Source organism: Oryzias latipes, chromosome 11 (assembly GCF_053564925.1).
Source record: "Oryzias latipes strain Hd-rR chromosome 11, Olatipes_Hd-rR_3.1".
Taxonomy (NCBI): Eukaryota; Metazoa; Chordata; class Actinopteri; order Beloniformes; family Adrianichthyidae; genus Oryzias; species Oryzias latipes.
The window spans coordinates 12,860,247-12,886,630 of NC_136247.1; the positions used below are offsets into that span (position 1 = coordinate 12,860,247).

The following is a 26,384-nucleotide window of genomic DNA, read 5'->3' on the forward strand; positions in this document are numbered from 1 at the left end:
CAAAAAGGGTTGTCTGATCAGAAGTACACAAGCAGCATGAGACGGACTCACACTGTTTCTGCCTCTAAACCAGAACAAAGTCGAAAAGAGACACAGCCATCAAACTCACTCACTGTCTGTCTGAAGTGTATGGAAATCAAACTCCGTTCTTACAATATAGGAAAATCTAACATGTTGACATTAAATTACTGCTCATTTTTAGAAAGAAAAATCACCAAAAAATGTTAGAAAATTACATGAGATATGTGTCCCCTGTTTCTAAAAAAACAAAAATGGGCGCACACTTAGGATAGAAGCTTCCCCAGTGGCTTTTTTTGCCTTTTCTTAAACATGGGTGTTCCACTTTGTTTTTTCCTCCCTTTTTCATGTCAATCATCATTTTAGAGGGTGAAACAGGGAGCCATTTCTGGCAACATCTGAAAGGTTTGGAACTACAGTAAGATGATCAGCAGCCACAATAATTGCTGTATTCTGGGATGTCTAAGTTAGTAAGTGAAATATAGAATTGCTGGTTTGACCCAGAAGAAAATGCAGCAGAGCGTATTTTTTATTTTGATTTAATAAGATCTGGACTTTCTGCCGCTGCAGGAGATTCTTGTGTGTAAATAACACAAACTGGAACATTTACATTCAAATATGTTTCTAGAATGTTCCCCTTTGGTCCTTTTTTCTTTTATGATCTGGCTGAAACAAATGAAATAATCTCCCAACATCCCACAGACAGCATGTTCTGTTCTTTGTGATCTGAGGGGTTTTTAAGATAAAAGGTACTCTCCATCTTCACCTTCTTGTCAAACTGATTGCTCCTTATTATGTGTTCTTTCTTTATCTCTTCCCAGAATATACTTTTCCATTTCCCAGAATTCTTAGTTTGAGATTTTTTTTTCAATGCCTCAAAACTTTTGACATTTTTTAAATTGCTATAATTTCCTCCATAATTATAACCTTTTAAAAATAAGTAAATTTTGTATCCATTAAGTCATTTAAAATATTACAGCCTGCTCCTTTTAAGGCATTTTCTCTAAAGATTTTATTATGTTTGACTCCTTATGTATTTATTAGTCCTTCAGAAAGTGTTATCCTTCCCATGTGGTTCAGGTTTGTGGCTCTCATATCTGCTCAGCTGATTTCCATTCATTCATTCGTATTAAGCTTAAAAGAACTAATGAAGGTGTCAAACTAATAAAACACGCTGTTAAGAGGAGAAATAAACACACATTTACCTTTATAATATGATATACAAGATATAAAGATATAAGTGCATTTGACTTGTTGATATTTTATTCTTTGAGAAATGGAATTTTCTCAGGTTTTTGTAGTTTGTTTACGTTTTCTGTCCTTCTGCCTCCAGTTTTTATAGGTTAGATTTTCCAAAAGCCTCCAGATCAGTTCTCTTATCAGCACTGTTTCAATATGAAATCCAGTTAAGGATTTCTTTTCACATCAATTATCATAAATCCGAACAATACTGAAACAATTATAGATATCAAAGCATACAAATAGGATTGTGGTAAAAGCAGCGGTAAAATAATTTATATGAAGTTTGAAATAATGTTTTTAGGATATGATTTCTTTCTTACATCAGATTCAAAAGGAAATTGTATTTTCTGAATGTTTCTTCATCATTTTTTTTTTCAATGTTTGACCATGTGGGGTTCCTCATGGACAAGTTCTAGGTCCTCTTACGTTTGGTGTTCCTTAGCTTAGTTCTGCTATTAGCTTTTTCAAAGTGTCTTGCTGTTTAAATGTGGATAACATCCAGATGAACTGATGGAGAACAGATTATAGAATTAAGACTCGAATGAGTTGTCCTAAAAGCAGTTTAATTCAGTGAAGACTTTGATCATGAATTGAAACATCCTGGTGTCTCTGGCTCTTCAGAAACCTTGTTTGGATAAACAAGTCTTTAAGCTGCAGTTCAAGATAACTGGTTATAAACTATTCTTACTATTTCTCCAAATGACACAGCTTTTCTCAAATCCCCTTTGACTCACCTTAAAGACCCACTCAGCTGAAAACTGCATTTTTGGTGTTCTTGTAGCATTTTCTGATAATGAAAGACATTTAAGAAAATTAAGCTTCAAATTGCATATTTTTGTATTTAAACTGTTGTAAATAAGGAGCAGACGAAAAACTGTCTTTTGAAATAGAACATTTTTGTGACTTAGAGCATTCGGCTCTGCTCCATTCTGATGCATGCACTTGCAGACACATAGCTCCAATTTTGCTTGCCATTTTTGTTGCACTGGTAAAGTGAGGTTGGGGGTGTGAGGACTGAACGCTAGCAGGAGAGCGTGAAAACAGACGGGTGATGATAAGTGGTTGTGGGGTTGCTCTGCGCCAGCAGTCCCACCCACAACTCAGTGGAACTCCTGCTGCTCTGCAGAAACTGTCATAGAAAACAAAGTTTTTTCTAATTTTGGCTACAAGGGCATAATCCTATTTAAAAGATCATGGGGAACGCTTTAACAATAGATCAAAGGATGTTTGGAGTGAGGCTTTAAATAGTGTGAAATGCTGCCAACAACCTTTCAGCTGTTATCTTTCCAATGCTGGCTTCCACTCAAACTTAGTCTGTTTTAGTCACAGGGATCTCAGGCTGTCTGTACTCATTTGGCTGCACTGCAGGGGACCTCTCCTTCCAGGTCAAACCCCCCTCCCTTCTTTAACTGTTACTGATGATTATTCATTTCTAAAAGCATCTGAAGACAATGTTTCTGACACTGCTTTTAGCTAATTTGGATTTATTGCTTTTTGTCTTTGATAATCTACGAAATAATGATGCCACTATTATCTACAGACACTAAATTCAGAGTCAGGTTAGGGGGGTTGTTGGAGCCTGTCCTGACCTGGAAAGACCAATTTTCTACAGAGCCGCACACAGGCAGAAAACCCCTCTTTGCTGCAGGTACTCACCGGGAGAATATGTAACTCCACACATAGGAGTTACTATAATTCAAACAGCAACCTTTCTGCTGTGAGGCGATTTTTAGCTTCATAGTTTCTAAAAAACACTGATGTCACAAAAAGATGGAGACTTTTGAGCAGGAAAAACTGAAGCAAACGCCACAAAGACGAGATGGTCATAGATTTTATTTGTTTTTCCTCCAAAACTCCACATTGGAACAAACTTGAAACCAAGCTGAAAAAGAGAGATCCTTCTGTTTGATTTCATTCTCCATTTTGCTGCTATTTCAAAAAGTTAAGGTACAAAGCCTTATTCCATCATTCCACAGATTTAAATAATGAAACTGGAGAGAAATCTCTTTTTCCAAGGACACGGAAAGGTTTGTTTTCTTTTTCTTTAGCGAGGGCGAGGAAGGGAGATGGTTGGGGTAAGAGGGGTGGTGGAATAGAGGGAGGCAAGAGGTGGAACTAGGCGGAAGTTTACAAGGACGGAGGCTCTGCACAGTGTTCACAAACAGACAAACGGGGACAGACGGGGAGGCGGGGAAGGTTTGGGGTAAGTCGGCGGTGTGAAGGAGGAAGAGGAGGAGAGGAGGAACAGGGAGAGGCAGTGTGCTTTGTCATGTCTGAATAAAAACAAGCAGCTCTCAGACCCAATCCAAACTCTGAAAAAAAAATACTAACACACAAAAAAAGCTCAACTGTTTTTTTTTCATTAAAAAACATCAGTTTTCTGTTAGAAAACAGGGTTCCACATGCAGAAAAACACGAGGGAAAGAAGAATGGAGGGAGAAAGGAAGGAGAGAGGAGGTGAGGATCTTTTTTCTCTCTGTTGGGGGCGCCAGGGAGTGACAGGTTCGGTTTAACAGTGACAGAGGAGGAGGAGGAGCGGAAGATTGGTAGTGAGGAGAGGTGGGACAGGTGTTCTTGTGGTGGGAGGAGGAAATGGCAGTGATAGTTGAGCTGGACCTGGGCGGCTTGGCTCTGGCAGGAAACAGGCCATCACGTGGCGTGGGAACGTTGCCACACGGCTGCTCGGATCGCCCGGATGGGAGTGCTGTCACTCTGCCCGTGTCGGCAGTGGAACAGTCAGGATCGTTGGGCTGTTACCTCATCTCCGACACACTTGTGTCACGGAAGTACACACATGGAGAGCGGCTGCGGCCATCGGTGTAACAAGCATCGGCACAAACAGTGTTACTGGCAGATTAGTGCTGTAAAGACTTTGGATAAAAAAAGTGGACATAGGGACAGACAGGATGGGGGAGGAGCTCCTCCCCGACCCTGACATCCTCTGCCGTTGGTCCTCTCATCAGCTTTATGCTTTTAGTTTTTAGGAAATGAGGATGAGGGAATGAAGAGGAGAAAGAAGAGGAGTAAACATTGTTTTCTTGTACATTTTGAGTATGTAAGGAGGAGAATGATGGAGGGAAGGAGGATAGAAAGAGAGAAGGGAAAGAGAATGAGAATGATGATTTGATAGGTTAATAGTATGTCTCTTTTTCCACCCAGCCTGCAGAGAAGAGAGGAACAAAGAAAAGAAGAAGAAGAAGAAGAAGTTACAGATTTTCTGGCTTTAACATGATTGAGGAATTTTCGATTTCCCTGATTCTACAGCCAGATGAAGGAACCTCTTCCTTCATCTGGCTGCTCTTCTTAAACCATACACTTGTAAACAAGATCAAATAGCGAGACGTTGAGGTTCAACCACAGTACCTCCAGGGCTCCGGCGGAGGATGACTTTTCGGATCTCGTCGTAAACAAAGATGAGGAAACTATACGGGAACGCACAGAACCACCAGCTGGGCCTGAGAGAAAAAGAGTGGGAGCGAAGAACCAGATCAGTCAGTCGGCCTCCAAGATGTGTTTTGTTCTCGGTAGTGTTGTAACGATTAATCAATGAATCGTCTTATATTCCTACGATCCACCAGATTGATCTGTCAGAGGCAAGTTGTTAATTGAATCGACATATACCATTATAAAATTGATCTTGGAAAATACCATTTAGATTGAGACACGGCAGGTTTAAATTATTATAAAGTAAAAACAACCAAGTGCATCACAGCAGACAACACACATGTGATGGCAGCAAAAAACCATCAACTGTCATTTCAGTCCAATGTGTGGAAACACTTTGAATTTGGCAATGACATGTGACCAAACAGTGTGGTAGAATGTTCTAATAGTGTTCTGTTTGTATTATTTTGATGTGGAAAAACAATAGTAGGTGAACTTTATTTAGACTAAAATGTGAATTAATTTGTCATTCATTCTTGTTTACTGTTTGTTTGTACACATATTAAATTTACACTTGTTTATCCTGCAAGAAATACAAAAAATATGGAAAATATCACTTGCACTGTTCAGCATCCAGGTATCCTCTCTAATTCACACTGGTGGAATTTTTGGCTACAGATGTCCTGGATCCATTTTCAGGATAGTCAATCGGATCGTTCAAAATGAACCAAAATCCACTATGGATCAGATCGGCAATCACAAATTATGATATGAATAGAATCTATGTTAAAATGAATTGTTACACCCCTTGTTCTTGGCGATTTCAGTATTTGACCAGGAAATTTTTGTTGTTAATTATTTATTTAAACACAAATCTGGACAGGAGAGTCAAAAACTGTCTCAGCATTATCGTGGAAGGTTTACATTCACTTACTTCAGTGGGTACATCCTTAATGCCACGTCCATGCCAGGGCAGTAGGACAAGAAAGCAGCCAGAGCCGTTTCCTCAAACAGGCCAAATATCAGAATTTTATTCCTGCATGAACATTTAAGTAGAACAAAGATTAGCTGTTAGAGGAGCTAAAAGCTGTCGCTGCAGCTATTATAAAATATCTTTCACAAATATTAGACTGTGAGAAAGGGAATGAAGTGATGTGCAGCTGCATCGCTGTCAGTTTGGGAATGACAAATGCTGCAGTGGAGGAAGATGGGAAAAGGCTAAATGAAAAACTGCTGCTCTAAAGGATGTGAGCAAATGTGGTTCTTTGGTGACATCTGGTGGAAAAAGGAGGTAACTGCATCAGTCAGAGTCACTAATTGATCTACAACCACCATTTTATAGTCTCCACACTGGCGTTTCAAAAAAAGACAACAAATAAACTTAGATGATCATCAGTTAAAGAAAACTTTGCAAAACAAATGTATCAAAAATATTTCAGTTTAACCTTTAGCAAAACAGATTATCAGGATTATTTAAAGAACCAGGTTTTCACTCACTTCATGCCCTGCTGGAACACTGAATTGCGCCTGGTCTTGCAAATGATGACATCTGCCCACTGCACCACCACAATACTGACAAAGAAGGCTGTATGGCATGTAAACTCCACAATTTTACGTTGTTCATAGGTCTATACAGAGAAAGAACGCATCATATGAGACTGTGTAATAATTGAGCTCATGTTGAATGGGATTGGCTGAGAAGAGTGGGACAGTGCAGCAGGTCACTCATACCCATTGCTGGCCATAGCTGTCTTCCAGGTCGTTGTTTGAGCGATCGTCCCAGTTCAGCCTGATACCGACAAGCAGGGATGGCAGGAAGCCATTTTCAGCCATGATGACGAAGTAAGCGAAAAATCCGCCGAGAGCCTGGATCATACCTGCAGAAATGAGTTGGAACAAGCCTCGCTGATGCTGCAGTTCTTTATCCATCTATTTCTGCCATTTCTGCAGCTTCTTATCTGACTGTGCAGTGTTCATGTGGCGTTTCAGACACAGTTCACAGTGTTGGGATAAAGTAAAAGTGGAAAATGTACCTATTTGTCCGTAGGCGATACTGATGAGCCTCTCATTGACCAGCTTGTCTCTCAGAGGGTTCCTGGGCTGACGCTTCATGATGTCACTTTCTGCTGCTTCATAAGCAAGAGAAATGGCTGGAACCTAAAACAATAAAAAGCCCTTACATACAGAGAACTTTTCATTTTTTTAATCACTGTTTGAATCATTTTTCTGCATTTTAGATAAAGTTACCGGTACTTTCTTTTCTATGTTCACTTATGATATATGATATTTAAAGTTCATATGTGCTATGTGGACTTTACTCAAATGGTTGGTCTGGTTTTCCTTCCTATAAGTCATTTAAAGTCTTTAACGTTATGGATTAAAGGTTTGAGCTGCTGCAGTTCAGTAAATGAATGAGCAGTTCTGGACGCGGGTTTGTCTGTGGACTCACCATGTCGGTTCCCAGGTCGATGCAGAGGATGGTGATGGTGCCCAGAGGCAGTGGGATGTTGACCAAAATAAAAAAGAGGAAGGGGGTGATCTCTGGGATGTTGCTGGTTAAAGTGTACGCGATGGACTTCTTCAAGTTGTCAAAGATGAGACGCCCTGTTTGAATGAGGATCAATGAAATAATTACAAAGATTTGGGGTTGAACTGGTAAAATGTTTAGATGAAGAATCCTTTTTACTGGATTTCAAAACCTTTTGACTCAATTTTTGCAGCCTTTTTCCACCTCCTCCTCATCGTTTACATTCTTTTCTTTTGTTTTTCTCTCACCTTCTTCTACTCCTGTGACAATGGAGGCAAAATTGTCATCAAGCAGGATCATATCTGCAGCTTGTTTGGAGACGTCAGAGCCAGAGATTCCCATGGCGACACCAATATCAGCCTTTTTCAGGGCAGGCGAATCATTTACACCGTCACCTGTCACCGCGACGATGGCACCCTGACACAAACCAGCAGACAAACATTAGAGCAGCAGCAGTAAGAAGTTGACTGACATGATCTGTACGTGGATTTGTGTGCAGCTTACCTGTCTCTGACAGCCCTCCACGATGATGAGCTTCTGCTGAGGGGAAGTTCTGGCAAAGACAATCTCTGTGTGGTTTCTCAGAATATCATCCATCTGCTCCTGAGTGAGGTCCTTCAGGTCGGTACCATGAATCACACAGGCCTTGGCATCCCTTTACAGAAAAATGACCCAATGTGACAAATGTCTTCAGTTTGGGTTTTATGTTTTTCCTTGCTTTGGTCTTACCTGGGGTTGACCTGACTCACGGGAATGTTAAGACGAGCAGCGATGTCCTCCACCGTCTCATTCCCCTCAGAGATGATGCCGACGCCTTTAGCAATGGCCTTGGCTGTGATTGGGTGATCGCCAGTCACCATAATAACCTACAAAGCCCAGGGAGAGGGCACAATTATCTTGGATGCAAGGGAAGGAGACTAAAAACCCAATGAAAAAAAACCCAATGGCATTTTCAAATGTGACAGCTGAGCTGCGCCCACCTTGATGCCAGCAGAGCGACATTTGCCCACAGCGTCAGGCACAGCGGCGCGTGGGGGGTCAATCATGGATATGAGGCCCACAAAGCAAAGGTTTTCTGTACTGAAGTTGACATCATCTGTGTCAAAAGCGAAACCTTTTGGATATTTGTCCTCTGGCATGAACAGGTGGCAGAATCCTGCAGGAATTAGGGAAGGGAGACAAACGTCGTCTTACACGGAAAAATCTAAGCTGCAGGAAAAAAAAATTCTTGAAACAATCCTGCCATCCTCACCCAGAACTCTCTCTCCCAGCCCTCCCAGTTCCAGGTAAGCGTTTTGGAAGGCCTCCCTCATCTCATCATCCATGGGCTGCTCTTTACCCTGAATCATGATGGTAGAGCAGCGGTCCAGGATCCTCTCTGGAGCTCCCTTCATCACCAGCAGGTACCGGTTGTCGTTTTCATCCTCATTTTCATGAATTGAAAGCTGGATGGAAACAGAAATTTATTCCAAATCTGACAGTATGAGGTCACCACAATGACCGACATAGTGTTGCACTGACAGTGGACTTTTTTCTGTGAATGTTTATTTGGCCCTCACCTGATACTTGTTGGTGGAGTTGAACGGGATCTCAGCCACCTTCTTGTTTTTGTCCCTGATAACTTTGATAGGACCGCAGGACAGCTCGATGCACTTGAGCAGAGCGGATTCGGAGGCGTCGCCGGCAACTTCCCGCTTCAGGATAGGCAAAGCATCCTGTCCTGCCTTGAAGACGGCGCGGTTGCAGAGAGCAGCGATGCGGGCCAGCGACACCCATGTTGTCGAGCTCTTGTCGAAAGAGGAACCTGGGCAGGTAAAAAGGAGACGGTGACACCAAAGCTTTGGCCCTCAGCTAAACTTGCAGTAGTTACTGGTTCCACATTAGTGCATTGAAGGGCTGGGCGATACATCCATTTTACGATTAATTTGATTTTTGATTTGAAATTATTTTGATTTGGAAAAAAAAATCAAGATTTTTTTCCCCCCAGCACTCCACTAAAGAGGAGCTTTTTCCACAAAAAAGAACAGTTTCCTCCGATCTATGGAATAGTTTTGCTTTTCTGACGTCAGACTTAAAAGGATGTCCCAAACTGCACGCTAAAAATTCTGTTTGAAGGCTGTTGCTACCTAAAGTGGGAGTACAAGGGATTTGTTAAATGACTGAAACAGAGGCAGTCTATCGAGTGGTAGAAATGCTGCTCCCTACGAGATGCTCATGCAAGCAGCAGCTCATGGAAGACATGGTTTTACAAGTACCGGTATTTTTACAGCTTGTATTTAATTGCATTTTGAATTCAGGTCAAGTCAGAAAAGGAAAGGTTAACATAAAATAATTTTTCTTAAATATATTCTGCCATTTGTCATTTTTAAGAACATTGTTTTGTCTTTCAGTTCATTTTCGTCTTTCTTTGTTTGACACACATTTACTTCAATCTTCCAGCTAGCTCGTCTGCTGTTCTTCTCCTTCTCTCTCCCTCTCTCTGTGTCTGTCTCACGATAATTCAGGAACATTGACTATACTACAAAGGTAAGGGGAGAAAGAAACACATTAAACACAATTGGATATCATATTTGGTGTGACAAAACCTGGTAGATTTTATATTTTAGGCCACATCCCCCAGCTCTAGTGCACGCACTGGAATCTGTTTGAAATGACTGTTTCTTGTTATCTGACAGGCAGAAGCCCCTGACAGACAGATCACGTTACAAAATAAAAAAGGATGTAAGTTTCAAAGCCCTGAATGACAACACAGACTTCCCCAAAGGCCTTACTCACCGGACTGATCCTCAGTCGTGTCAGCTTCATGGATCTGATTGTCGAACCACATGTGGGCCACGGTCATCCTGTTCTGGGTCAGCGTGCCGGTCTTGTCAGAGCAGATGGTGGAGGTGGAGCCTAGAGTTTCCACAGCCTCGAGGTTCTTTACCAGGCAGTTCTTACGAGCCATTCGCTTGGCAGTCAGTGTCAGACACACCTGGGGAGGGCAGCAGGAAACGTCACAGTCTGGACAAAGCTGTCAGTACAGACGAGCATTTGCAGGCAGTAAAGAAATGCAGGAGCAAAAACATCTATTCCAGAGAGGAATCCATGCTACCCTGGAGACATTCACCCTGATTGTTAAAGTGACCATTTACTCAGCAAGCTGCACAGCAGTTCAAACTTCTCAGATATTAAAAAAGCCAAACAAAAATGCAGAGAAGACATCAGGCATGAAAGAGGCGTAATGAAGCAGCAGAGCACTATGTTTTCATTCCAAATACGGCAAGTTCAAAGGGCCAAACAGAGCCAGGCCAAGCAGAGGAGGCCAAAGTCAGTTTATAACCAGCAACTGGCCAAATGTCATTACATTAGCTAGTCCTTGTCAATTCAGCGAGCACTGGCACTGGCCTGGAGAAAAGAAAGGAGACACAAACGGGGAGGAGGATGGAGAGAAATAGAAACACTTATGGAGTAGCTGTGAGAGGCAGGAGGGTGAAGAGACAACACATCAACATCACCACCAATGGACACAATGATTACCCACAAGGATGCACAGAACCACAAACGCAGATGTAACAAGCACTGCTAGATCAAACACACAAGACAAGAAAACAACATTGTTAAAGAACAGCAGACTCCGGTACAAACAGAAAGGAAAAGCTCACAGTGGGTGACGCTCTGAATCTGATATCTGACCATCAGATTCACCGGTTTGGAGGTTTACATTTCAGAATAGCTTCTTTTTTATTCAAACGGCTTTCCTCAGTGTTATAAATGAATTAATGAAACACTTTTAGTGAAACAAAGTTTTTTTTTTTTTTTACTTTGTGAATCAGAGAACAAGATTTGACAAAAAACACAAAAAAAGTCCAGAACCTGCATCACATGTCAGTGTTTCTTACATGAACACAACACAAAAGGCACACAACTGATCAGCTACACTCTGACTCTCATCGCCGGTCCACTCACAGTGACTGTGGCCAGCAGCCCCTCGGGCACATTTGCCACAATGATACCGATGAGGAAGATGACGGCTTCCAGCCAGGAGTAACCCAGGACGATAGAGAGGATGAAGAAGGTGACACCGAGAAAGACGGCCACGCCCGTGATGATCTGGATGAAGTGCTCGATCTCTTTGGCAATGGGGGTCTGAAAAACAAGAAACGGGACCTGATGTGTCTGTTTTTGTAAGAACAATGGCAACTTGAAGAGATCAAATTCCAACATAAGAAGTGCAGCTGATTGAAGCTCGTGAAAGATTAGTCAGTCCTTTACTTTACAACCTGTTGATCTAAAAACAACCAAATAAGAAAATGTGTCTAAAAGACAAAAGAAAAACAACAACAACAAACCAATTACACAAGATCTGGTTTACTTTCAAGAAAGACATAAAGTCTGTACATATCTAAAGATAGCCTAACTTGCTCCAGAGCAGCGAGCATTGATAATGATCAGATTACCTTGCCGGTCTCCAGGCCGGAGGTGAGCGTGGCGATGCGGCCCATAACTGTGCGATCCCCAGTGCAGACAACAATACCACGTGCAGTTCCTGCAGAGCACCAGAGGGTTTTTTATCATTGGTCCATTCTGAGCTGAGATTCACTGCAAAATACAGACACTTTAAAGCAGGAATACATTAAAAACAGGAACATAGGGCAGGAAATTTTCTGAGACGGACATGAGCAAACGGATAGATTTGGAGTGACTTGCAGTGACCATAAATACCCACCAGAGGGCGCCATATAAACCTATTTTAACAGTCTGTGAGGGCTAGCCACCTGATCCAAAATGTTTGCTCCTCTAATTAATATTTTTGTGAGATATTTTGTAAGATAAAGATTTTATTTGATATAATCTTAAACATCTGCGATTATGTTTAACTGTTTTGTGGTTTTAAATTTCAATCAGTTGTTTAATAACCTACAAAAATGGCATAAATCACAACAGTTTTCCATATTACACAGTTGATTGATAATATTTTTATATTTTTAAATGACTGTAATTTGTGTGTATTAAAATAATCAAAAAGGTTATGTGGAATACCAATAAACTCAGTAATACAATAGCCTGGAATTAATATTTTTTCTAAAGACCAAAAGAAATTTAACTTGAAATCATTAATGAGATTAAAATAATGAGAAGCAGAGATTGTCTTGTCTGATATTGATTCCTGTATTTATTCCTTATTGCTGGGAGGATGTTTTACAAAAATATTACAGGTACATCAAGGTACATCAACCTAAAATAAAATGTTAATATTTTTGTTGCTTATAATTTAATGATGAGATTGTTTCATAGATTTTGGGGAGAGTTTTAAAAGTCTCCCATCTGTGTTGGGATGGAATAGTGTGGGAAGTTAACTTCACATCTCTTAAAGGGTTTTATAAAGCTTCAGTATAGGCAAAACTCTACGATAAAGAGGATCAAAGTAGTCCAACATGTCGTTTTCGGCTATTAAAACTGTTGTTCATTCAACCATTCACCATTTTTAAGAGAAGTAACCAACTTTTTGCTACGTAAGTACGGTGATTCTATATTTCTTCTAGAAAGCATTAAGTGCTAACTAAGAAATATCTGAACATAATACAGGTGAAACATAAACAACTTTAAAGTAAATTAAACAGGAAACATTTCCTATTCCAAGAAGAATTATGACAATGTTTCATTTGAAATGCTGGGATGGTGAACTTACCCTCGACGCAGTTGGTGGAGAAGAAGGCGATGTTGCGGGTTTCCAGGGGATTGTCATGGGTGCAGTCAGGTGACCTGGTCTGAGGCTCTGATTCGCCAGTCAGAGATGAGTTGTCCACCTGAGAAAAAACAACAACGTGTAAAACCAAACATGGGAGGCAGACAACTTAAAGTAAAATCTGACGGAGGGAGTCAGAAAATCATGAAGGGAAAGAAATTATTATGGATTGGAGTTAAACAGATGAAAATTGACATTTACTCACACAGATTTTGTGATTTTAAAAACTCTTCAAGCTTATGACGTTCTCTGCGTCTGCAGCTCACCTTACAGCCATGAGAGGAGATGACACGAAGATCAGCTGGGATCCTGTCTCCGCCCTTCACCTCCACCAGGTCTCCTGCCACGACCTGCTCAGCATTGATCTGCATCTTCTCGCCCTCCCGAATCACCAAGGCTTGCTGCAAACAGGGAGATCATTCATGCCAAAGATGAAAATACTTTCTATAAAGACAAATGTTTTAAGACTGAAAAAAGCAGACGGAGAATAAGCCTAAAGCTGAAGTGATTATAAAACAGAACAGCATACACTTGATGGGATGAAAACGTTTTTTAAATCTCACTCCAATCATCTTTTGGTCTATTGTAAAAGCGTCCCCAGTGGTCCTTTAATTATGATTATGCCATTTTTTGTTATTTTATACCAAAATCAAAAAACCTGTCATTTCTAGGACATAATTTCTGCAGAGCGGTTGGAGTTCAACAGAAAATTGCCTCTGAATCGTGGGCAAGACTGTTGGCACAGAGTAAGCCTTCACTCATTTCCCATCATTCCTTTGTTTACACTCTCTCCTGCTAGCTTCCAGTCCCTCAAAACCCCAACCCAACATTATCGGTGCAACAAAAACGACGAACAATATAGGAGCTACAGTTATAAGTCAGATTCTAGTTCAGACTAGGAAAACAAAGACGTACATGGATCTGATTGTCTGCAAGTGGATGCATCAGAATGGAAAGAGGCAGCGAGCTGGTGGCCTGCTGATTGTAGCACCTACAGAAGTGCTACAGGCTTTTCAAATGGCATTTTTTGTCAACTCCTGATTCACAACAATAAAGTATTACTCAGAAACATAGTTTTCATCTTTTAATCTTAACGCCTTTATATACTTTATATACTTTGCGGCTGAGTAGCTCGGTTGGTAAGGTGAGCAGCTACCATGCAGGAATCCAGGGTTCGATTCCCAGAGGGGAAGAAACAATGGTACTGGGGGCAATTACCATATCAATGACGAGCAGTTAACATCACTCAGTGAGGGTCCTTAGGCAAGGCCCTTAACGCTACCGCCTCCCGAGTACCGCCTCCCGAGCGCAGTTCAGTTGCAACTCACCGCTCCCCCAGGGGATGGGTCAAATGCGGAGAAGAATTTCCCCATTGAGGGATAAATAAAGTATACGGGAAAGAAAAAAAAAAAAGTCCTCCATTGTGAGAAAAAAAGCCAGAAGAACATGTTAAAACTCCAGAAACACCATTTTCATTTGACTGGGTCTTCAAAGACCTGGACTTGTGATGATGTCCTGATTGTTTGTGACAGCAGTTTATTCCCTGCATTAGAAAGTTATAATTTCTCAAAACTGTGTTGAGAACAATTAAAAAAATAAACAACAGCCATGATTCAAAATAGATTCAAAATACTCTTGTGCAGTTTTTCCAGTTTATATTATTCTAGAAATGTCAAAAACAGGACGGTTCTACAAGCTGAAATAATTTCAAACATTTTTCAGTTAATGTAGTACAAAAATATATAACCTTTCATTTGGTAAGACAATTAATGTGTTTTTTTTTTATTTTTTATCAAGAGATTATGACCTTGAGGTCTCTGTACCTGTGGGACCATGTTCTTGAAGGATTCCATGATCTTGGAGCTCTTAGCTTCTTGGAAATAGGAGAAGCAGCCTGTGATGATGACGACCGCAGACAGCACGATGCCCAAATACAACTACAGAACAGACAGAGAGGGGACAATTAAATACAGTCAAAGTTCCTTTTTAGTGCAGCTACTTTAATCTAAAAGTGTCTCAAATGAAAGTAAAGGAGTTTAAAAAAAAAGCGATAGAAAGAGAAGCTTTATTTTGACAAAGAAAAGCACCATGATCAAAAAACAGGATTGATTTCACAGTTGAAGATCTTAATTTAACCGAGATGAATATTCTTTAGGCTTTTTAATTTGAATGTGAAAGCCTTTTTCCTGTCTGCTCTGTCCGTCCTCTTATGACAGCGACAGTCTGTCTCATCTCGTGTTTTATTGGATCATCATAAGAAGGTCTCAATCCAATCTTTTAACTAATCTCTTCTGCAGATGTCCCGTCCAGATCCTGTGGCATTGGACACAAGTGTAGCCGCTGGTTGTGGTCCATTCAGTTGGTAACTCCCTGACTCAACTGTCCAAGTGTGAGTCCCGCCTGTGGTCCTGAGCATTTTGTCCCCACATGCTGCATGAGTCAGAGCCGTTTAGATGTGCTTTGACCGTGCTGACCCATGAACGCTCCTCTCTGTGCCCACCACTGCCAACGCCAGGAGTCAGGCGATCCTTCTCAGTGTGTCATACGAGGATGGGAGCAGCATGGAGGGTGTCACTGTACAGCTGGACTGGTTGATTTGGATAAACAGCTGACAGCAGTCCCATCACTGACACAGACTCATCCCTGTGGGCTGCTCCACACAAAACACAGGGAGCTTCTGCATTCAGAAGGTGCCGTTGCTTTGAAAACATTAAAAGATCTATTCGACACTGAACAAAATTTATAGCTTAAGGTTTTTTTTGTCTTTAAATAGTAGACACAAATTTTGCATGTCAGAATATTCCATCTGTCAAGCAGTGCAATACATCCTACACTTACATTATCTCCGGCGGGCTCATCCTCAGTCGCCGCCTGAATGGCGTAGGCGAGGAAGCAGAGAATGGCACCAATCCAGAGCAGAATGGAGAATCCACCAAACAGCTGACGGCAGAACTTCACCCATTCGGGAGTGGTAGGGGGTGGAGTCAAGGCGTTGGGGCCGTCTCTGGCCAGGTACTCTGCTGCCAGAGCGTTGGTCAGCCCCTGAAGAGGAACAGACAGAAAGCAGCTCAACAAGTTGAGAAGAAAATGAAGGCAGGGGACAAAAGTATGTAAAAAGAAAGAATGTAAACAGATTTCTTTGCAGTTGTTAAGTTGGTTTAAAGTAAAGAACTTACTTGTACGATATCAGTGTTGTACTTCCGGCAAACCTCCTCCACTGACATTTTGTGTTCCGTCTATAAAAAAACCAATGTAATCTATGTTTCAACATCTGATTTATAGGTATTTATGCATATAACTTCTTCAACCTCAACTATAAAAGCATTTAAAAATGCCTAATATAAGGAGGTTTGTTGCTTTCAGAGTCATGAGGAAATAGGAAGTGTTTACATACTATAGGAACTTCCTTCTTCAGGTCATCCAGATCCTTTCCTCCCTTCTTCTTAGGTGACTCTTTCTCATCCTTGTCCTGCGTGGTGGCCACACGGTAGCTGTCCGACCGTCCATACTGTAACACAGAGAGCTGTATTTAGCTTCAGCAGTCCTGAACGACAAGAACCAGATTGTTTTCGCAATTCTTCTTTCTTTTGTGTCTTTAAACGAAAAACTTGCCCCTGCCAAAAACTCACCAAAATGTACACACACCTAGTACCCAATGAAAATGACTGTTGGGTGTGAAGGATCACATCTCAGCGGGCAAAAAGATGAATGGTGCTAAAATCTCTTATGCAGCCGAATAAAAAAATAAAAAATTTACTAATGAAACTAAGACTCATGTCAGGGATATCTAACGTTTCAAAATTATTATCGGATGCTCCTCGGACCTACGGCTTTGTGGGCTTTTTTGTGGCAAACTGTGAAATTTGGCGATTTTCACATTTTCGCACAATATGGGAAAAGAAAACTTTTTTTTGGGCAATGAAATTTCACATACATCTCACAAGTTTGACATGTTTCAAAACCGGAGTTTCTTTAACCTTTGACCTTGGGAAGAGGTTGCCATCTTAACTAAAAGAAAAAAACACCTTAAGGCCCCGTTACAAAATTAAAAAGTCCTCCTGGGGCTTTTGACCTATTGACTCCTAACTCCTTGAGCATCATTGGGAAGCTATTTGGGAAAAAAAAGCTGGAATTGTGAACGCCGTAAGCGTGGCTAAAAGGGTTGTTTCCCTGTTGCTCGCACAATTTTTTACTGGATTATTGTGAAATGTAATACATGAATCCCTGGCTAAACTGAAGGACATGCAGTATAAACATATTAGGAATGTAGGTGTAGTTAACAAAAAATCTCTGTTGTCAGTTCTTTTAAAAATTACGTAGACATGTTGATCCAACCCAGGCAACCAAAAACCTCAATGGTTATTATGGAGCTAAAACCAACCAAAAAGTATTTTTTTCATCAGTTTGTCATGTACAGGTGCAGCCCCAACCAAAGGGGCTGGAGAAGAGGGGCAGAAAAAGGCAGCTGCTATGAGAGTGACGCTTGGTCAAAGGGGAGCGGCGAGGATAGGGCGGGTAGCATCCGAGGGCCATACAACACCGCTTTAAAAACGTAGCATTGGCTAATCATATTGTTAGGTAAAAACCAAAAGAAAGAGTTTCCTAAAAGAGGAAGAGAAAGTCAACACTGGGGAACATGCAGCATTTTTCATTTGAAACACTACATCTATAGCTTCAGCACTTGGTGTTTAGTTTTTATTCATATTTTTTAATACTATTTTCATAAACATTTTTTGTGTGAATTCCACTAAAAGGAATATAAATCCTATTATAAATCAATACATCACTAAAATATAAATAAGAATTTGGAATCTTTTATATAAATAAATGTTGGAAAACTATGGTCTTGAATCTAGAAATGACAAATACTAAAAATTATTTTTTATTGCTGTGATCAGTATGGAAACAATGTTTTTTAGTTTGCTGTTATGTTGTGTTCTACACTTGTATATCATTTCAGTCAGACAACTCTTGCAGAAGAACATTTATTTCACGACATCTTTAGGTTTTCACAACATCTTTAGGATGACATTCACAATTTGATTCACAACTTCGTTTTGGCATAAGGCTCCGTTCAATTCCTTGAGACAATTATTTTTCCATACACTTTCGGGTAACAACCCCCGTAACGGAGCCCACAGGTGGAAGCCGGGGAGGAGGGAGGGGCAAAGAATGAGCGCTGAAGGTAAGAGAGAATGAACAATTGTACACCTGACTTAAATAGGACGCTAAGCAGGTGGGTTAATTAACAGACCCGCCCTAGGGGAGTAACCTGCAATTCTGCCGAGTGTCTGCCCGAAATGCGACGAGTCGCTTATTTAATAAAAAACCTATTCCAAAACAACACGTTATTTCAAATGTTTATATTTAATAGCATTACATTGAAATATTCAGCATTCCTGTGACACACAAGTGCATAAAAAACAAGGAAATAACCTTCAAATAAAGAGGAAAGTGTATCGTTAATGTTGTTTCGTGTGATAGTAAACACGAATGTGCTTCCTGGTTGTTTGAGTGAGTGATTGTGTGTTTCTGCCATCTGTCAGGAGTAGTGGAGTGGTGTTCCCTGGACAGTAGCGTCCAGCGAAGCCTCCGTTTCCAGCTGTTTACTACACAAACGGATTAACCCAGTGAACAACAGTAATCCCTCTGCATAATTCTCTTCCTCTTTGCTTCTGTCATTTGTTTTAAGTCTCTCTCTGCAAGTCCCCCTCATATCTACTCACATGCACATTGATGCTTTAAAATCACAAATTATTGCACATATTTAGCATATTTATTTTGTCAGGCTGAAAGTATTCTTACCATCATGTGATGCATATTATTCCTTCACATGTGCAATAAACTTAAGGAAACTAACAAAAAAGTTATTTCTATTAATTTTTTTGTGTGAGAATTTGTGTTTAGCAGGAAATAATTGAAATGCAGAAATAAAAGTTTATTTTAAGTAACTGTGCTGCATGGATTGCGACTGTGTTGCATCACCGATTCACAAAATGAACTTTGCATGTTAACATCAGAGCAAATATTATAAAAGTAAGAAAAAGGAACTAAAAAGAAAAGAGAAATTCATAGAATTTGATAGTGAAGTGCACAGTTAGCTGGTTGATTCCCTTTTGGAAGTTACAGGAAGGGAAATGTCTGGCACACAACCCTAACCAAGTCATGAACATAAATCTAGCGGCTTATATGAAGCTCGGACAGGAGATAAAGAATCACTGTCACATGTGACATCAGAGTGATTTAATATATACTCCGGTCCAAGTGTTTTATTTTGCCTGTTTTCCAACTAAATCTGATGATGCTCCAGTCAGCAAACAGCCCCACTTTGAGCTGAGATTTTTAAATGGAGGATTTTGCTGGTGTTATCATTCCAGTGAAGGGCGGCAGCTCTGGTGCTGGCACAGAGGGTGAATCATCCGCACACACACACAGCAATGGATTATCACGCAGATCAGTGGACTGACCGACCTACAAAATCCTGATGTGAACATGCAAGTACAGAGCAGCACGCACACACAGAGTTAGAGGGATCCTCCATCATTGGTGCCTCCCTTCTCCCTCCCACTTTGTTTACATTCTCCTCCCTCCAGGCTGCCCATCTGCTTCCCTGCTTCTCCCCTTCTTATTGCACTAAGGTTTAATATCAAGTCTGGGTCACCTACAGGCTGCCTATTGATAGCTTTTGGATCATTTGTGCATTTTTTTATGATAAAAAAATTACTAAAAACAAAAATAGGATTTGTTTCGTGCATGTCCTTTTTTGAAAGTCCACATTTTGTCAACAGGGTAGACTGAAGGCCTTCATTGTCTGTTAATTGTTGGTTTCATAGACAAAAATGTGTATTTTCTCCCCACGTGTGTAAAGCATAAAAAAACCAGAGTCACAACTCGCAAACTCCACATAACAGGAAGTGATGTCACAGTAACCACATTGATCGCAGGGCGGAGAATATAAAATTGGTGATCAGCGCCCTGTCATGGCAGGTCAGTGCTTTTTCTTACACCCTCACTAAAATGAGGTCAGAGGTTGGGAGTCAGTATTAATGAAATATTGATCTGCTGAAACTGCTGCACGACCAGACAAGCTGTACGCTGTGAAGAACAAAGTTGTTCAATGTTTTCTGCGTTATGTTTAAGCTGACAGAGCTGCAGAACCTGGGACTTATTGGCTTTAGTTCCTCATTGTCAGATCACATCTTCACTTTCTTGTCCTCCCCTGTTATTGTTCAGGTTAGACATGTTTTTGAAAATAGAATTGAGCTTTTATACAACTGCTCCAAATCCAAACAAACACATCCAAAAACCAGGTTGTGTTGGCGACAAATGTGCTTTGAATTTAGAATTCAAGACAGAACCACATTTTTATCTATGATACAATCTAATGGAAATAAAGATGTTTTGTTTTTTTTATTCCAAAAGCCATTTTGTTTTTTTACAATTGGATTTTTTCTTTACATAACTAGTAATATAAAATAAACAAAGATAAACTTCCAATAACGAAATGCTTGCTATAAAAAAACTTACTCCAAGAAAAGACATTGTAACAAAATCAGTCATTGGATTTTGTGATTTCACACCAAATCCTGACGGCAAAGATCAATTCAACACCATAAAATTAGCTTTGTAACCCTTGTGCTATCCTAGGCACTTTAACGTTGGGAGTTGGGTCATCTAGACCCACTAGACAGTGCTCTGAACCTTTTTTCTTCAATGATTTCTGATCTTCACCTTTATCCACCTTTGTCATGGTAGGAATAACATGTCAATGGTCATCTTAACCCCATAGGATAGCACAACGGTTAAACCCAGCCTGCACTGGAAAAAGTCATATCATTACAGCCGTGAATGGTACAGGAGATAGTAACCACCCGAAGAAACAACAATCCATAATGACTTCATGCAACGACTTTTATTGACACCCAGCTGGAACTGTTTAACTTCTTAATGACGTGTCACCAAATGAACTAAAGTAATCAAATGCATCCAAGCAGCCTGAATTACCCTGTGGACAACATGCTACAAAAGGGCCATAATAAGATTGTCACTTGATTTAAAACCAGGTTAAAATCTTTCTACAAAAAATAGAAACGTTTGTACCTTCAATGCACAGAAAAATAACGGTTACTATAACCAGCATTCAAGATTGTGTCTCTTTATTTCACTTTTCCATAAATAAAACCAGAGCAAACTTCAGTGAATAAAACCAACAGTTGGATGAAGCCAAACTAAGCCCTAAGGTCAGCACTGCAGAGAGGATCGATGCAGCCACATGGGCTTTGGAGTAGTTTGGAAAATCGTTGTCACTCCATGCAGTAAACTCCTGCAACACGAATTGTAAACTGAAACTCTGTTATGCAAGAAGGAAGTCATAAACTCTATTCTATGCTGGGATCTTTGAATACAAACCTGTCTGAGAAGGACAGGAACAGGTTCATTCAGGTTTTGTTTTACGCTTGCATCATTTCTTAGAGTAAAATTTGTTATTATTCACATTGTATTAATTATCTGAAGCTGTCTTTGAAAAGAACAAGAAACAGAGCAGGCTGGAGAGGAAATAAGCTATTTTTATGAAATTGGACTTTCACTGTGTTGCTACAAATCTGAACAGAAGAGATGGATTTAAAAAGTAGTTTATACCATCACAGATACGGTACTGATGCTGCAGATTGGGATTTTCCAGTAATAAATTATCTTTCATTTATTTGTGAGCTAGGGCTGCACGATATGAGGAAATCTCACGATGTGCGATATTAGTGATCAATATTGTGATGACGATATAACTTGCGATACATGAACAAATAGCTAAACAACAAAAAGAATCATTTCCATTTCACTGCAACACTTTAATTTAAATAAGAGTCGCCTTAACATAAATTATACTCTAAATGGCCCTTGCCTACACAGGAGGCAAGCATCTACATAACGTGAAGGCGTCCATTTGATTGGTCAAATGCATAAAGGGATTTATTTGATTTGTTTAATACTTCAAGCTGCCATAAGATTGTTTTAGCTTATTTAAGACGGCCATTTATTACAATTTTTACTGTCTTTTGCGAAATGCGTATTGCACAACTTGATATAGCAATAACGATAAATTTGCAATTTATTGTGCAGGCCTTTTGTGAGCTAAACTTAGTCAAGACATTAGACTTTGTGGGAGGACTGTGCAGGATGCATAACTAACAATCTCCTAAAAACATTTATAAACGACAACTGATGTCGATAACAGAACAGAACACCATGATATACAGCATCTACTTTTGCAAAGCTGAATCCATTCATCTGATGAGAGGAAACAGTTGGTCCCTCACTCAGTTCTTTACAGTGCCCGCAGGGAGAAGAGGTGATGAATGGGAATGAAGTGAATCGGACACTTTACAGGCTTTGCATCAAGCAGACTAACACAGAGGTAAAGAGAAAGTATCTGGGTTCTTTGAAGAACTACAGCAAACGCTAGGATGCTAATTCGAGACCATGAGGTCTGAGACCTAATAATTAGACCTGCACCCCATCAAACACATAAATATTCTATATAGTTTTTTTATCCACAGAAAACAAAGTAGTAAAAGCATGACATAACCCTTCTTTGTTGCATGCATCCTATAGCCTTAAGTTTCTGACAGTTTATTTGGTGAGCGTTTGACACTATTAGGTGTTTACCAGTAATATTTGATTATATCTACACAATATCTGTCAGCTTGCAATGTTTTGTAAAGTAAAAGAAAAATCTTGTGAGCTGTGAAAACTGTGAAAGATGGAAGTGACAGGACTGTAAGGACGTCTTGTTTTTAAGGAATATTTTTAGCACTTTTCGAAACAAGATCAGAAGCACAAGAACGAGTACGTGAAGAACAAAAAAGTTGAAATAGTACAGCACTAAAACCACAGTGTCCGTTTTTATTCTTACTTTGCTTGGGATGTAAGTGTTCATATCTATAAAGAATAATAAAAAATCATGTCTGTGATAATGCAGTTAAATCCAAACTTTCTTCATATAAAAAAGTCTGTAGCTCCCACATTTAGCTTGTGTCATAATTTACTTTTGTACTATTTGTCAGTAAATGTACTTTGGATCAATACTTGTAAATATGTTTCATGTGTGTAAAAAATACATACATTAACAAACACAAAATATACATGTGAATTTTCCACTTCTAATGAAGACACCTTTATCTTTAGATGATCCTAAATGGCCTGATCTAGAACCTTCCTGCATATCTAAGACAAATCCAAATACAGACTTCAAGATGACATTGGATATCCTTACATTTCTGATGCAGTTGTTGCAGCTAAGGCTCCAGTTATGGTAAATTAAATGGTATGTAATTAGCACCTTTGGACTATATTTAGGTGGAAATGCTTCAAATAAGAAGAGATTAACATGTCGTCGAATCCCATAAACAAAAGGTCAGTTGCATAACCATTCATCTTCAAATTTGTCAAAGAATAGAATATGTAGCACGACAGTAGCCCTTAACTATAAGTATATTCATCACATTTATAGATTACTGTTCATTTAATCACAACCCAAACCTCACATTACTGGAGGAAAAAAAATGGCAATCAATGTCAGAGCTATCCAACCGTCCAGTTTAGATCCAGATTCCAGCTCAGACAAGCAAATCAAAGACGTGCATGGATCTAGTCATCTACAAGTGGACGCATGAGAATGGAGCGGAGCAGGGAGCTTGTAGCACACCTAGGGTATTTTCTACGTCACAAATACACTAACTTTCAAACTGCCAACATCATGACGTTCACAGCTTGCTATTTTTCTTCTTACTCTGACCAAGAAAAGTCCCTTTTAGTTTTGGGAAAAAGTTTGCTTCTGGATTTTTTTGGAGTGTTACTAAAGCCATATTCTCCACAGCAAAATGTTTCCTTGAGGCTCCTTGAAAGTGGAATCCTGATGAAAGCTAAAAACATAAACTGTGTCAAAGAACCAACACTACCCCATCAGTAAGTAAATGTACGCCTCATTCACCGTGAGCTTTTAGGTTTGAGGTTTCTAATCAAATCCTTTTTGGATTACCAGCACATGCATTCATTAATTCCCGTGAATTTGAGTTATGTCACAGAATAACTATGCACTCTTTATTTTGCACATAGAGTTCCTGCTTCATCACGACGGAATCATTCCAACACCTGTTGCTGCATCCCTCCATCCTTCCCTGGATGCTCTTCAAGGTGACTCATTGGAAAAGGCATTATGGCTTCCTGCCTCAGTGCCTCATTTCCTGTCCCTCCACCTTTACAGCCTCCAGCTCGGTCACTGGCTCCACCAGCCTTCACGACCAAATCAAGTGGCCCAGATCAAATGGTCCCACTTGCCTTCTAAACTCAACATCACTCCAGTTCCCTTTATCTTCTCTATCTCTCCTCCTTCATCCCCTTGATGGTAAAGCACAGCCTGAACATGGGAATTTCCACTCAGCAGCCCCCCCTTCCCCGCACACTACCCTCCCCCTACTCCTCTCTTTGACACAGTAGTCAGTTGCGTGTGGTGTCCCCCTCAGGCGATCTAGTGGACAGACTTGCGAAGCGTGACAGAGCGGCATCGCTCCACAACTCGGTCTGTGAGCATTTTCTACCACACAACCTGCACCTGCACTCACCAAACCTTTATGGATGGGATGGATGAAGACACCAGGCCACACCATACACAACTACATCTCATCACACAAACAAAAGGTTTTACATACTGCTAAAAATAATAAAATTCTATGCACTTGGATGGCAAGAACACATTTACAAATGTGGAGTAACACATCATAGATTGATTATATTGAAGCTGGGATGATATCAGACATGTCTAAATTTAGTGGATGGAACAGAATGTCCTTTATGACCTGACAGCTCAGCCCGGTTTAGAGAGACTCCTGGAGTGAAATCATGCAGAGGAGGCATTATCTGTCTGCCTTCAGAGCAGCTTTATGAGGGGGTAGACAAAGAAAATCAAATGGGGTGTGTTCAGAGCTAAGGAACTATTAGTTTGTAATACTCTTGGGCCACACCTTCATCCTGCCCAAGCTTCAACAAGGACAGCCTGCACACACACACACACACACACCACCTGGCATTATGTAATATTTGAATGGAAAATGCACCAACAGGCGGATGGTGAGACGTCTGGGCCCCCACCCTGAAAGAAAGGCTGGTTAACACTTTTCCATTTATGCTTCCTCCCAATTTCTCCTACAAATACGTGAGGAGACGCGCAGCTGCAACAGAGCCGCTTTACGCACGAAGGAATGAAAGCCGCAGTCCAGGTTGCGCTTTGACCACCTGCAAATTTTTATGCGTAAATGCGCAAAGAATCCCCACACACCGCAATTTCCCCCAAAAGATATCCGGACCCCCCCCCGCGCGCTTCAAACAGATATGCACAAAAAAGGCATCCTTGCAGGTGAAATCTCATTGGCACACCTGTCCGACACCCACTGCGTCCTTGGCGCGCACTCATCGCAGGGACTGTTACAGTCACGGACGTCCTTCGTCGTTTTCCAGGCTATAAAGGGCGTCAGTGCAGGGCTCCATCAGGCGACTCGCGCCTGCACGTTACAATTTTTATGGAGTAACGTCAATAAGCCGTTAAGGGATTCGTTACACTACAGTAACGTTACTCTGTCACACACCTGCCTGGAATCTCAATCTGGATGCAGAGAGAGACGACTCAAGTCTGTTGCAAAAAAAAAATATATAAAAAATGAAAGACATAATTGTGCCCCCCACCCCCAAAACCACATCTGCTACAATTAATCTCTGCGGTTATCATAAAACGAATTGATCCGGTGCAATGAATCATCTTAATGGGATGCCTCTCCGAGAGGGATTAAACCCCTTAGTTTTGACCAGCAGCGCGCACGGAAAAACATTTTTTTCTATTTAAATATAACCTTACATATAGCACGGCAAGTGCTGTCATTCTAATATCATGCGTTAACTCTTTCCATACAGACATACATTAACTGGGAACACGTCACCGCATCCTCTCCCACCACAGAAATGAATCTCTTACCCCCATTTTGGCGCTGTCTGCCGGCTCTCCTCAGCACACGAATCCCTCGTAGAGTTTTAAGCCACCAGAATAGATGGTTTAAGGGAGACAAGGGGCGCGAAACCGTTTCTAATAGAAAGGAAAAGCGTCACTGGAGTGTTAGTTACTAAGCTGCAATGCCAAAATTCAATTAACTGATAAAGACGCCTTCTTGGGTTATAATTACGAGGAATGGCCAGAAGGAAGGTTGTCGAAGCTACGTTTCATAGTAAACTACGACAAAACCTGAGGAGTTCAAATGGAAACCCAAACGTCTTGTTTCATTCGGAGTAAAATGTTGTAATGAACGCGGTCTTTACTGACAGTTCACCAGCCTTCTCCCTGCAAGGCTCTAATGATGCCGGCGGAAAGTAGAGCCGGTCGGCAGCCTTCTCCTCGGATGCTGTCTCCCTCCGCCATTGCGCTCAGGCTGCCGTGGCTCTCAC

The 26,384-nt window shown here is 40.6% G+C and overlaps 1 protein-coding gene across 1 annotated transcript; it reads right to left on the reverse strand.

Annotated features, from left to right (window-relative positions):
* Positions 1–3,073: 3,073 nt before the first annotated feature.
* atp1a3a (ATPase Na+/K+ transporting subunit alpha 3a) lies at positions 3,074–26,384 on the reverse strand. Its single transcript, XM_004074068.5, has 23 exons — positions 25,921–26,384; positions 16,294–16,407; positions 16,076–16,135; positions 15,738–15,941; positions 14,723–14,836; positions 13,166–13,300; positions 12,843–12,960; positions 11,611–11,699; positions 11,120–11,299; positions 9,947–10,145; positions 8,731–8,975; positions 8,424–8,616; positions 8,152–8,327; positions 7,901–8,037; positions 7,676–7,826; positions 7,420–7,588; positions 7,094–7,248; positions 6,678–6,801; positions 6,376–6,521; positions 6,142–6,272; positions 5,579–5,680; positions 4,624–4,715; positions 3,074–4,420 (listed from the first exon to the last, which is right to left on the reverse strand). Exons 1-23 carry the CDS (start codon positions 25,924–25,926, stop codon positions 4,392–4,394), a joined length of 3,069 nt encoding a protein of 1,022 aa, XP_004074116.1. The 5' UTR covers positions 25,927–26,384; the 3' UTR covers positions 3,074–4,391.

What these genes read in the sequence shown, in the direction of transcription:
- atp1a3a (XM_004074068.5), bottom strand. An exon ending in ACAGCTATGGCCAGCAATGG is followed by an intron (nt 6,273 to 6,375) that starts GTATGAGTGACC and finishes TTCTCTGTATAG; the next exon opens with ACCTATGAACAACGTAAAAT. An exon ending in GTGTTCCAGCAGGGCATGAA is followed by an intron (nt 5,681 to 6,141) that starts GTGAGTGAAAAC and finishes ATGTTCATGCAG; the next exon opens with GAATAAAATTCTGATATTTG.